The sequence below is a fragment of the Lynx rufus genome, unplaced genomic scaffold (genome assembly GCF_022079265.1).
Source record: "Lynx rufus isolate CCGP_SWC_20201006 ecotype Redwood Valley unplaced genomic scaffold, mLynRuf1.p SCAF_40, whole genome shotgun sequence".
Taxonomy (NCBI): domain Eukaryota; kingdom Metazoa; phylum Chordata; class Mammalia; order Carnivora; family Felidae; genus Lynx; species Lynx rufus.
In genome coordinates this window covers 699,193-710,000 of record NW_025814857.1, presented here as the reverse complement: position 1 = coordinate 710,000, position 10,808 = coordinate 699,193, and the positions used below count along the sequence as shown (strand labels likewise).

At 38.2% G+C, this 10,808-nt stretch overlaps 1 protein-coding gene across 1 annotated transcript in view; it reads right to left on the bottom strand.

Annotated features, from left to right (window-relative positions):
* The window catches only part of GABRA3 (gamma-aminobutyric acid type A receptor subunit alpha3), a 214,033-nt gene that overhangs the window by 118,142 nt on the left and 85,083 nt on the right, over positions 1–10,808 (bottom strand). The window contains exon 3 of the mRNA XM_047097768.1: positions 6,664–6,731. Coding sequence (XP_046953724.1) covers positions 6,664–6,731 — 68 coding nt within the window. The remainder of the gene's footprint in view (positions 1–6,663; positions 6,732–10,808) is intronic.

The following is a 10,808-nucleotide window of genomic DNA, read 5'->3' as shown; positions in this document are numbered from 1 at the left end:
CACAGGACACTTCAATTCAGAAGTGTCAACATGAAGAAATAGGATCAGCATGGAGTTTCTACTTTTGCTGTGGTGGTAATAGAGGTGGTGGCAAAGGATGCTTACCCTCAAAGATAATCAGTAAAGTGCAAATAATATCAATTAGACATGATTTCATACCTAACAGAATGGCAAAAAAATGTGTAACAACAGAAAGTATTAGCAAAAGTGCAGAGAAATGGACCTTTCATATGCTACCAGTGGACTTATAAATTGGTAAAACCCATCAAGAGAGTAATGTGGCCCTATCTGAAAAAAGTTAAAAATGTAAAACCCCTACAAATAAAAAATTTTATCTATAAGTTGATACCCTACAGAAACAAACTCAAACATATTCTCAATAAGACACATATAAGAATGTTTGTTGTATTGGTGTTTTTAATAGCAAAAATTTGGCAAGAGGCTAAATGCACAGTGGCAATATAATTGGACAAATGTATGAATAAAAATATGCATACATTGTAAAGTCTATAACAGTTACAATAAATGAATTAGAGTTAAATGCATCAAAAAGAAGACTTGGGAACCATCCAATACATGCTTGAAAAAATAAGTTGTAAAATAATATACAAACTGCTGCATTTTATAGTTTGAAATATATTTATAGTATGAAAGCCACTATATGTTATTTATTGTAATATTTGCTATTGTATGTTATATAATAAGTCTAGGTATAAGTCTAGAGTATGTTTGGAAGTGACCAAAAAATTCATTATTGTAATTATCTCTAAGGAGGGGGAGAGAGAGAGAAATGGGATCAGGATAAGGTACATAGGGAACTTTATCTGTATCTCTAAAGATTTTTTATTATGAGAAAAAATATGCTTAGTGAATCTACTCCTAAAATCATTGTTGCACTATATGCTAACTAATTTGGATGTAAATTTTAAAAGATAAAAAATAAAATTAAAAAAAAACTAAACAAACAAAAAGAAAAAATATGCTAAAATGTTTAAGATTTTTAAAAAGCTAGGTGATGGGTCTCCAATTTTTAATATATATTTTTCTGTATAGTCAGTACTATTGGGGAAAATCACATAGTGATTATTTGCTCCATAAGTATCCCATGACCTTTGGCCAAAAGCAATCAATTTTGACCTGACCATTCTACAAATGCAATCAATTCCTTCCTTGTAAATTGAACCCTTGCATACTCTTCAAGAATGATGGCCTCCAAATTGACAAATAAATTTCATTGTTTTGTGAGGCATTTAAAGAAAATATTCCAGATAATAAGCCCAAATCTGCCTCCCGAGAAAAGTACTACACTTGGCAGAGATGACATGTACCTCTTGGGGAAGAATTTTTGCTTTGGTGTTAGACCCCGAATGTCTTCAACTCTGTAACACTGTTCAGTGTATCAAAGCAGGTTCCCACAAAGGGCCTGCAAGGGTGATTTAACTTTAGCAGGGTCTGAGCCCAAGGTAGATGACAACACCATTACAGTGAAGGTATTGTCACTGCCTCACAGGCCACTCCTCCCTTATTTTGGCCATCTGGTCTTCCCTTTGCTCTTTGCCTTATTATCATTCTGAATTTTGAAGAATGATAATCCACCTGCCCTTTTCAGGTGCATTTAGGTCTTGAGATAGTCTGATTAGCCTATTTTACATAAAAGTAGCCCAGGAGATTATTGGTTTGGACTCCTAAGCAAAATCCCACAGACTTGGACTCCTTTCTATATTGCATCTGGGAATATGTTATCCAATGGAAGAGGAGGAAACGGACAGCCCAAGAGGCTTTCAAAACAGACAGAGTCTCCCCTTAATTCTGTGCCTCAGACCGCCAGTAAGTGAGGGCTTGAAGTGAACATAGCCACTTTTTCCAGTGCTATGGGGGAAACAGGTAATTTCAAGCCCACTGCCACCAGGAAAGAGGTCCCTGCTCTACTTTCTTTTTAATCAATACAAACTTTTTTTTTACTGTGTGGTCTTTGGATACTCTGGTAACTTTGCATGATTTTCAAAAGCAGCTGTCAGACCAAAATATATGCCTTATGTTATCAAGAATTATGATTATAATATCTTTTATGAATTCTTATTTCCCAAGCCTCTAATTTTTTTCAATTGGCTATATGATTAGTTCTTTTACTATATTACTACTTGCATCATTACCTTGTTGTCCACTGTATACCCTAGGAAGTTTCTCTGTTGACAAATGGCAGCTGGCAGTTGTTACCTAGCAAGTATCTAAACAATGAAAGTATTCCTGGGAAGAGAGTGAAGTTGACAATACTTAAAACTGGCATTTTGTTTCCTAGTTGTTCTCATTCTGACTCTACTAACATTATTACTCTTTGTCCTCCTTATTTTCTCACTATCTTTATCAGCACATTCAGATAGATATTTATTAAATACATAATTCAAGACCCTGAACCTATGACATGTCAAAACCTGGAGCCTTAGGATGGGAGTTAGAATGGAAATTTTGTCAGAAAGTGATTTGGACCAGGAGAGATTCCAGAGTTTTTCTCAGCTGGTATAGTTCTTTTTTTTTTTTCAAGCTTTATTGAGGTATGAGTGTCAACTAAAAATTGTACATCTTCAGGTTGTACAATGTGATTGTAAAGTGTGCAATGTGATAGTTTAATACATGTATACATTGTGAAGTTATTACCACAAATTATCATATCACTTCACATAGTCACGTGTGTGTGTGTGTGTGTGTGTGTGTGCGCGTGTGTGTGTGTGCTGAGAACACCTAAGATCTACTATCTTAGAAAATATCAATAGGGGGCGCCTGGGTGGCGCAGTCGGTTGAGCGTCCGACTTCAGCCAGGTCACGATCTCGCGGCCCGTGAGTTCGAGCCCCGCGTCGGGCTCTGGGCTGATGGCTCAGAGCCTGGAGCCTGTTTCTGATTCTGTGTCTCCCTCTCTCTCTGCCCCTCCCCCGTTCATGCTCTGTCTCTCTCTGTCCCAAAAATAAATAAACGTTGAAAAAAAAAATTTAAAAAAAAAAAAGAAAAAAAAAGAAAATATCAATAGTGACCTTTCTACTTTCTTTTCCAATCACTGGCCATATGCATAGCATTCCATTTTTAAGCCAGTATCCAACTCTTTTTGCATTCTAATTCAAAGGATCTTGGGAGACCGGGGAAAATTTATACTTTCCAAGAGCCATTGCTCGCTGGTAAGAAATGGACATACCCAATTTGAAAGAGAAGTGGCAATTAAACTGTATTTTCACTAAATCTTTTGCAGCCTTCCCCTCATTGCCACTACACCATCTTCCCATACACCAATTGAGAAAATGGTATAAACTCTTCTAAAGTAGAAAGTCATGAAAGGGCACATTGCCTTAGTTAATTCAAGTTGGGATTGTATCCCTTTTTCTCTTTCTTTCCCGGGAGACCACGGGTATAGGATTGGTATTACTGCTGAGAAGCAGCATGTATTTTTTTAACCATCAACCTTTATTTGTTATAAATGTTAACAAAGCCTTTCATTTGTGATGCCTGTAAAATTCCCACTGTAATCAGTTTTCAATTTACATCCTGTACTCTTTAATAAATTTTCTCTCTCTGAGTTTTCCCTTAGAAACATCTACTGCTGTTTGTTTTCATTTCTGCCTGATTCCCTATTGTCATAGCTCCTTAAGTTCATACATGGAAAAGCCACCAAAATTAGCAGCCCAAAGCTTAGAGTATCAATTATTGACTCACTAGTCTTGCTACTGGATAGTGTCTCCCGAAGAAAGCTACTTTTACTCTTTGTTTGCAGGTCTTGCTACTAATGTTTCATATCATCTCAATAAACACTTACAAAAGACCTGTGTCAGGTCCTATGCTAGATGCTAGAGATACAGAAATGTACCTGATATGTTCTCTACCTTGACAAACTCAGTCAAGTGGAGGAAAACAGTCATAATTTCCCCCTCAAATTTAATTTGTTTCATCTCATTTATTCTTGCATTTAACAAATGGTTGAGAGTCTACCAAGTGTCAAACATTGATTAGGTATTGGTGGTACTGAGATTAACAAAAGAGATATGGCCTTTCATGGAGCTTTTTGTAAAACTCAGAATCTATGTCTGTGGGGAACAGTGTTTGAGCAAGGAGAACAATAGCTGCAAAGGGTTATGGGTGATGCTGTTTCAATACTCAAAGTGGCACCATAATTTTTCCTCTTTATGAACAAAAAAAATGTGTTTCTATTTCTTTAGGAAAGTATTCTGGACCAAAATTCCATTTGGCTGGAAGTGAGTCAAGAATCCAGCCAGCTCTAATTTTCATCTACTTACCCAAGCAGTCTGTGGTCTCAGGGGAGCCTGGGTTATTGCTTCAGCTAGTTACTAAAGCCAGACAAGTCTGTGATGCTTCATCCAAAGTCATCCCTGACCCAGGGTCAATTGCCACAGTATACTAATTAGTACAGGAAGAAGAAATTGTTAAAAACACCATAAATGTATTTCCCAGCCAGATCATATCCATTTTGCCTTGTAACAAGATGGAAGTGTAGCTAAAAATAACCTGAAATGTATTTGATCTAATTCTGCTGCCTTCCCTATCAAGAAAGCTGTTCTGTTGCTTCTGTTTAATCATGAGGGAGAAAAACAAACAAGCAAGTGGAATATTAAACTTCAAGAGATAGAAAATCTGGATTGCTTAAAATGTCTCCAGCCTCTGCATACCCATGTGTGCCTGCTTGGGTGCAGTAGGAGCAGGGAGAGTATCTGGTTTGGGTAGCTGTTGCATATGTGTGTTTCTGTAGTATCCCTGGATTTAGATATCTGTTTACACACATGTGTTCATGAAGTACCTGGGATAGGATTGGACTATTTTTATTCTGTATGTATTTTCTTGTGTGCATGTACATTTGTCTGAATGAATTTGTGGATACTGGCACATGAGTGAGAGTGTGTATGTGTTCAAAGAGTAGCTTCAGTCACTTTCTTGTAAAAATCCTAATCCATCACTAGTTCCCAGAAATACAAAGAGAGAGCTCATACCCTGGTGAATCTAGTTACCTCCAATGGCCTATAAGTTCTCTGAATATAGGGGTCCCTAGAGCTCCTTAATGCAGAGTTGGCCTTCTAAGGAGTACTTGTTGAATGACCAACTGACAATAGTTTTAATGCATGCTTGGATCTGAAGCTGTGGGCATTAGTAGTCAATAGGTTGTGATGGAACAATCTACACATACAGGCTTTCCTGATGCCCCTTTGAGAGACGATCTCCTCCACTCCTCATACATCAAACATGCCCCTTACTGAACTCTCCCTATGTGTCAAGTACTCTATTAAGTGCCAGGGAAGCCATGAAGACTTGGTACTTGCCCTTAAGGAGTACAAAAGGAGCCTGCCATTTCTCTGTATCCTCCTTTTTCCACACTTGAAAGATAAAGTTCAGGCCTTGCCTCACAAGCAACTCATAACTCCCTCTGCTGAAAATGAGCCCGCTTCTCCAACTGACTTGTAGACCTTGCCTAATTGAAGGAAGTGCCAGGTAAAATCAATATACCTAAACCAACTCTCAGCCTCCAGTCTTTTCCCTTTATAGTTCATCCTATACAGACTGCTGGAATGCTATACAGACTGCTAAATCATTCTAAAACAACACCTGTATATTTTTATTTCTCTACTCAAATCTACTCAATCATTCTATCAAGACAAACTCTATCATGTCCTTGTACAACTGTTTGTATCTACCCAACAGGACTAAAGAAGATTGTCTCCTGCTTAAGTAGTAGTCCCACGGAAGATACATAGAAAAGAATCCAAGTAGCAAACATTGACATTTCATATTTTTGGACATTTTATATTTTTGGGGCATTTCATATTGTTAGGACATTTTTTTCTGACTTTAAGATTTTTAGTTGCCATACAAAGTCACTCATTCAACAAAAATTCATTGAGCATCTAATAACTGCCAGGCATACTGGGCAGATAATAGCTTATTTATTTCCTTACATGATAATTTTTCAATCAAATATCTGACACTTAGTAGATATTGATCAGATGGTCCTGATGGGGTCTCCTGCCTCAACTCTCCACTAACTACATTCTTTGCTTTGGCAGCAAGGGATAATGGAAGAAGTCCTTGAAGAGAGCTCATGAGTCTCCCTTTACTAGCTCTGCTATGCCCTGACTTATTCCTTGAATCTGCTCTAAAGCTCTCCCCTGCTCACATCTATAGAAGGATCAGTTTTCAGAAGTGGTTTTGACTCTTCCTCCAAACATTTTGCATCACCATGTTCAGTCCATGTCCCCAGAGAATAGGGCCTGTTTGCAAGGAGCAGACTTCTTGGATGATACTACAGACTGCTTGACTGAGAGTCCCCACCGCAGTGCTCTCCTCACATGACCTATCTCTACTAATATGTGTGTAGTGCTAGAAAATGTGAAGGGAGACATCAAGGAAAATTTAATTGAGGTTAGTGAGACAAGCTGAATTTTGATAGATGTGTTATGGAAAGAACGGAAGGGTATTCATGATGAAGGGATATGCTTTATATGTGAATGGGGGGGAGAGCAGGGGAAAAGATGAATTTGACCAAATGCAGGATAGTGAGCATAGGGAATACATAAGACAAGACTACTCCTTAGAACATAGCTACAAACCCTAATTTCTTTTCTTTGATCTTTTGTATCATCTTTCACTTTTACCTTTGCAGGAACTATACTTACCATGTCAGTGTCCGACACAGGGCCAAAACTGGTTACATAGATGTCAGTCTTCACTTCAGTTACTGCATCTAGGCCAGAGAAAGTGGGAAAGCAGAGTGTCATGAATGTCAGTTCCCTCATCTCAGAGAGAGTCCAACACAGTACTCCAAATGACAGCTAACTTGCTACTTCTGAGAAAGTATACTTGACAGTGATAAGAAAGCCTGTAATATTTCTTCAGAGAACATGTTAGGTACAGGTAAAAGTTTATCCCTTTAGATATCACTAAAAACGACAACAGAATCCCCGGGGCGCCTGAGTGGCCCAGTTGGTTGAGCGTCCAACTTCGGCTCAGGTCATGATCTCACAGTCCGTGAGTTCGAGCCCCGCGTCGGGCTCTGGGCTGACAGCTCAGAGCCTGGAGCCTGCTTCGGATTCTGTGTGTCCCTCTCTCTCCACCCCTCCCCCACTCATGCTCTGTCTCTCTGTCAAAAATAAATAAACATTAATTTTTTTTTAAAAAGAACAACAGAATCCCCAAAGTTTAAGAGCCCTGAGAGATCACTGACATTATTATGTGCCAGACTTTCACATTGGGATTACCCATACCTGTGGTAGGTTACCAATGTTCTAATATCCAACTCTAATACTTCCATAAACATGGAATGATTGCCTTCCCACTCCCCTGCCCACTTAATGTAGGGAGAGGCCACGTGACTGATTTTGGTTGTGGGGGGGAAGTTATATGTGTCACTCTCTGGCTGGAACAATTAATGTCCAGTGTGAGACCATGGAAACATGTTATTCTAGAGCTACCATAAGATTGAAACAGTCTGGTGATGAGCCAACACATGAAGGACAACTGCCCTGGAAAGTTGCCTGGATCCACAACAGACTTTGCATGAATGAGAAATGAACTTTAGTTGGGTTAAATGACTGAGAGTTGAAAATGACTGATATCACCTGATAAATGGTCTTTGCATTTATTTTTCTTTACTGTAATTGTCTGTTTACTTGTGTGCCTCCCCCACCTTATCCAAAAGCTCCTGTATGGCAGTGTCTCTGTTTTCTTATCTCTGTATTCTTAGTACATTGAAAAGGACCCTGTTATTCACATGGTACTCACTGAACATTTTTAGTATGGATGGATAAATCTCATCACGTATTTACCAAGTTGGAAAATGATACCCAGAGAAGTGAAGTTATTTCATTACTAGGCTTCTCTTTTCCTGCTTCAGTCAGCCCTGCTTACCCCATTGCAGCCCAGACTAGCCCACACACTCCAAAATTCCTCGAATAGAACACAGGGAAGTCTATGCCAGCCTAGCAAAGACCCCATCATTATATTAAATTCAAATAATCCCAGTTTAGATCAGCATACCAAACCCCAGTAGAGTACACCAGTAGCCCAGCCAATACCAATAAAGCCCACAGAAGACTTGATGTATATTTATATACATATACATATTTATATACATATTTATATATAAATATATAATGAGGCTGACTACTATAATCTATGACACTATTTCTTTTCTCTTATGGACAGGTAGGGAACATATCTACCTACTTCATCTGTAGCATATTCACTATATTCATCCAGTCCTGGGTTCTGGCCCAGATGTACTTTAGATATTGTTGACTTGCTACTTTTCAGAACCATCCTTTTGGCTTAATACACTGTTCCTCTACTCATGAACTGAGTATATTCAAGGTCACTGTGCAAAACCACAAACATTATGTTTTCAGAAGAAACTATGAGTATCATTTAATAATCATGACTATAGTCAATTCACCAAACACACACCTTACTCCCAACCTTAATCAGCAAATAACATGCTTTTGAAACCAGAGCTGTGTTTTAGTTTGGAGCACAGGCTTACCTCATTGCCATTTCTATGCTTGAAGGAGAAGAGACAACACTTCAGGACCCAGAACACACCTCCTGAAGACTTGTCCCTTCAGATACACTCCCAGATTTATTGGCTAGAGAATCATTGTCCTACCCTCAAGTACTAAAATAAACTTAACTAATTAATGGAAGAGACCACAATTACATTTGAATCCAATATTCTATCTAGGTAGAACATAGTTAGATACAGAACTTTCTAAAGTAATATAATTATAAAACGGTAAGATAGTTATGCAGACTAAAAACTGGTTACTCAGACTACAGGAAAAAAAAGGAGAAAGATACTGGTGGTAAAGTTAAATTGCAAGAGACCACCAAGGGGACAGTGGAGTCACTATAGGTGGAAAGGGAAAGGGCTATAACAAAGAGTCTTGGGTTCTGGATCTCTGCCCCTGACTTGCTGAATGCTTTAAACAAGACTGTTTTCATTTTAGCTGTTCTCTTGTGCAATGAGGGTATGGGACAATCTAAATTCCAAATTTCCTTTTTGTTTTAACTAGGAACTATGACTGTAAATCCAAGCAAAAAAATGTCTGACTAAAGATGCCCAATGGTAGCAAGAAATAAACTGCCTGAGGAATGTAGGAGATTTTATGCAAATGTGGTGCTCCTGCTCTCTTTTAATTATTCACTTTCACTTAAAAGGCACCCCTTGATTGCTAAAAGGGAAACAGTGGGGAGATGCTGCTTTCCCAATGAATTAGGGCTCACCCAAGCTTCAGAAATTTCCCTGGCTTTGCTGCAGGGAAAGGGAGTTGGGAAGTCTGGTTTAGCACACAGGATGCCAAATCCCTTCTTCCTCTATATCTGTCCCATTTGGAAAGAATCTGGAGGATAAGAGAATTAAGGGAAGTGGTACAAAATAAAGGGGAGGAAGTGTAAAGAAGGGGGGAGGAAAGAAAGAAGAGAGAGAGATAATTAGAAGAAGATTGAAAGAAAAAGCAAGAAAGGATTAAATGGGAAAAATACAAAGAGAATAGACAAAAGTTGCCCAGAAGTCTAAGGTCCTGGGTCCCAGACATAGAAGGGAGTGTTCACTCACTACTCCAGATTCTCTGTGTGAAAGAATGGTTAGAAGTTTGCTCTTCTTTCATTTAACTTAATGAAAAGATGAGTGAATTAGACTAGAACTGATAAGGGCTACAATTCATAATCTAGCTCCTTTTCATAGTCTTCCTGGTAGAGACAAATGTGAGACATGAATTAATGAAGAGATAAGAAGGCCTCCCCACTCCCACTTTATTTAACAATTGTTTTCAGATGCTCCTTGGTGCTTTCTTTATTTGCTTTGGGTATCCAATTTCCTTCCAATGTTATCCTTTGAAACCAAACATGAACAGAATTCTTTCCTTTTGCAAATTTACTGTGATATTGGAAGTGCTTGAAAGCTCCTCTTTACATTAACATACATGACCTTAGCCCTCAGTGGTACTCCCACTAGTGGGGAACTTATCAACCAGTTCTTATGTCATTTCTGCTTGTTTTGATCTGAAAGAGTAAATAGAAGCCAGTCAGCAAGTGAGCACTGTCTTTATATTGAATATGTTGTTCATAACAAATTGTATTTTCTAGTTTGACTTCAAATAGATTCACAAGAAATTGTGAATTTTCTCCTTTGAGCAAAAACCAGAGTACGTTCCTCAACTCTAGTTGCTCCACCCTAGCACACAATAAACATTGGTTTTAGCACCACCCTTTGGACTCACCCAAAAAAATTTGCTTCTTAATCCTTTGAGATTGAAATTTGAGATCAGAAATTGAAAGAATGTGATCACGGTACCCCTAAATTTGCTTTTCTTGTTCCTTTCTAGACTAAATATCCTGACTTCCTTTGACTATGTCTCCCCTCCCTTTGACATGGTTTTAATCATCCTCCCTATACTTCATTCACTTTCCTCTGGCTTAGGTCTGATTTTTTTTTTTTTTTTTTTTTTACTGACACTGAAATGTTTTATGGTGGAAGTTTGTCACAATTCCATTTAGAGACAAGCTCATGAGATGAATGCTATGAACAAAAGCCAACTCTACCCCCTTATCTAATTATAGGCTATAATGTACAAAAGTCTTTTCTAATGAAAGTCTTCCTAAGAATAGTGAGGCTTTGAGGACAGGAAATTTTGCTAGGAGAAAAAAATCCCTAATTTTTCTATTTTCTTGCTTCCAGATAACTGAGAATTTTGGAGAACAAGCGCTTATTGTTGTACACACTTTTCATCTTGAGAGACACTGGACTGGTAGAAATGAGCTCCCATGT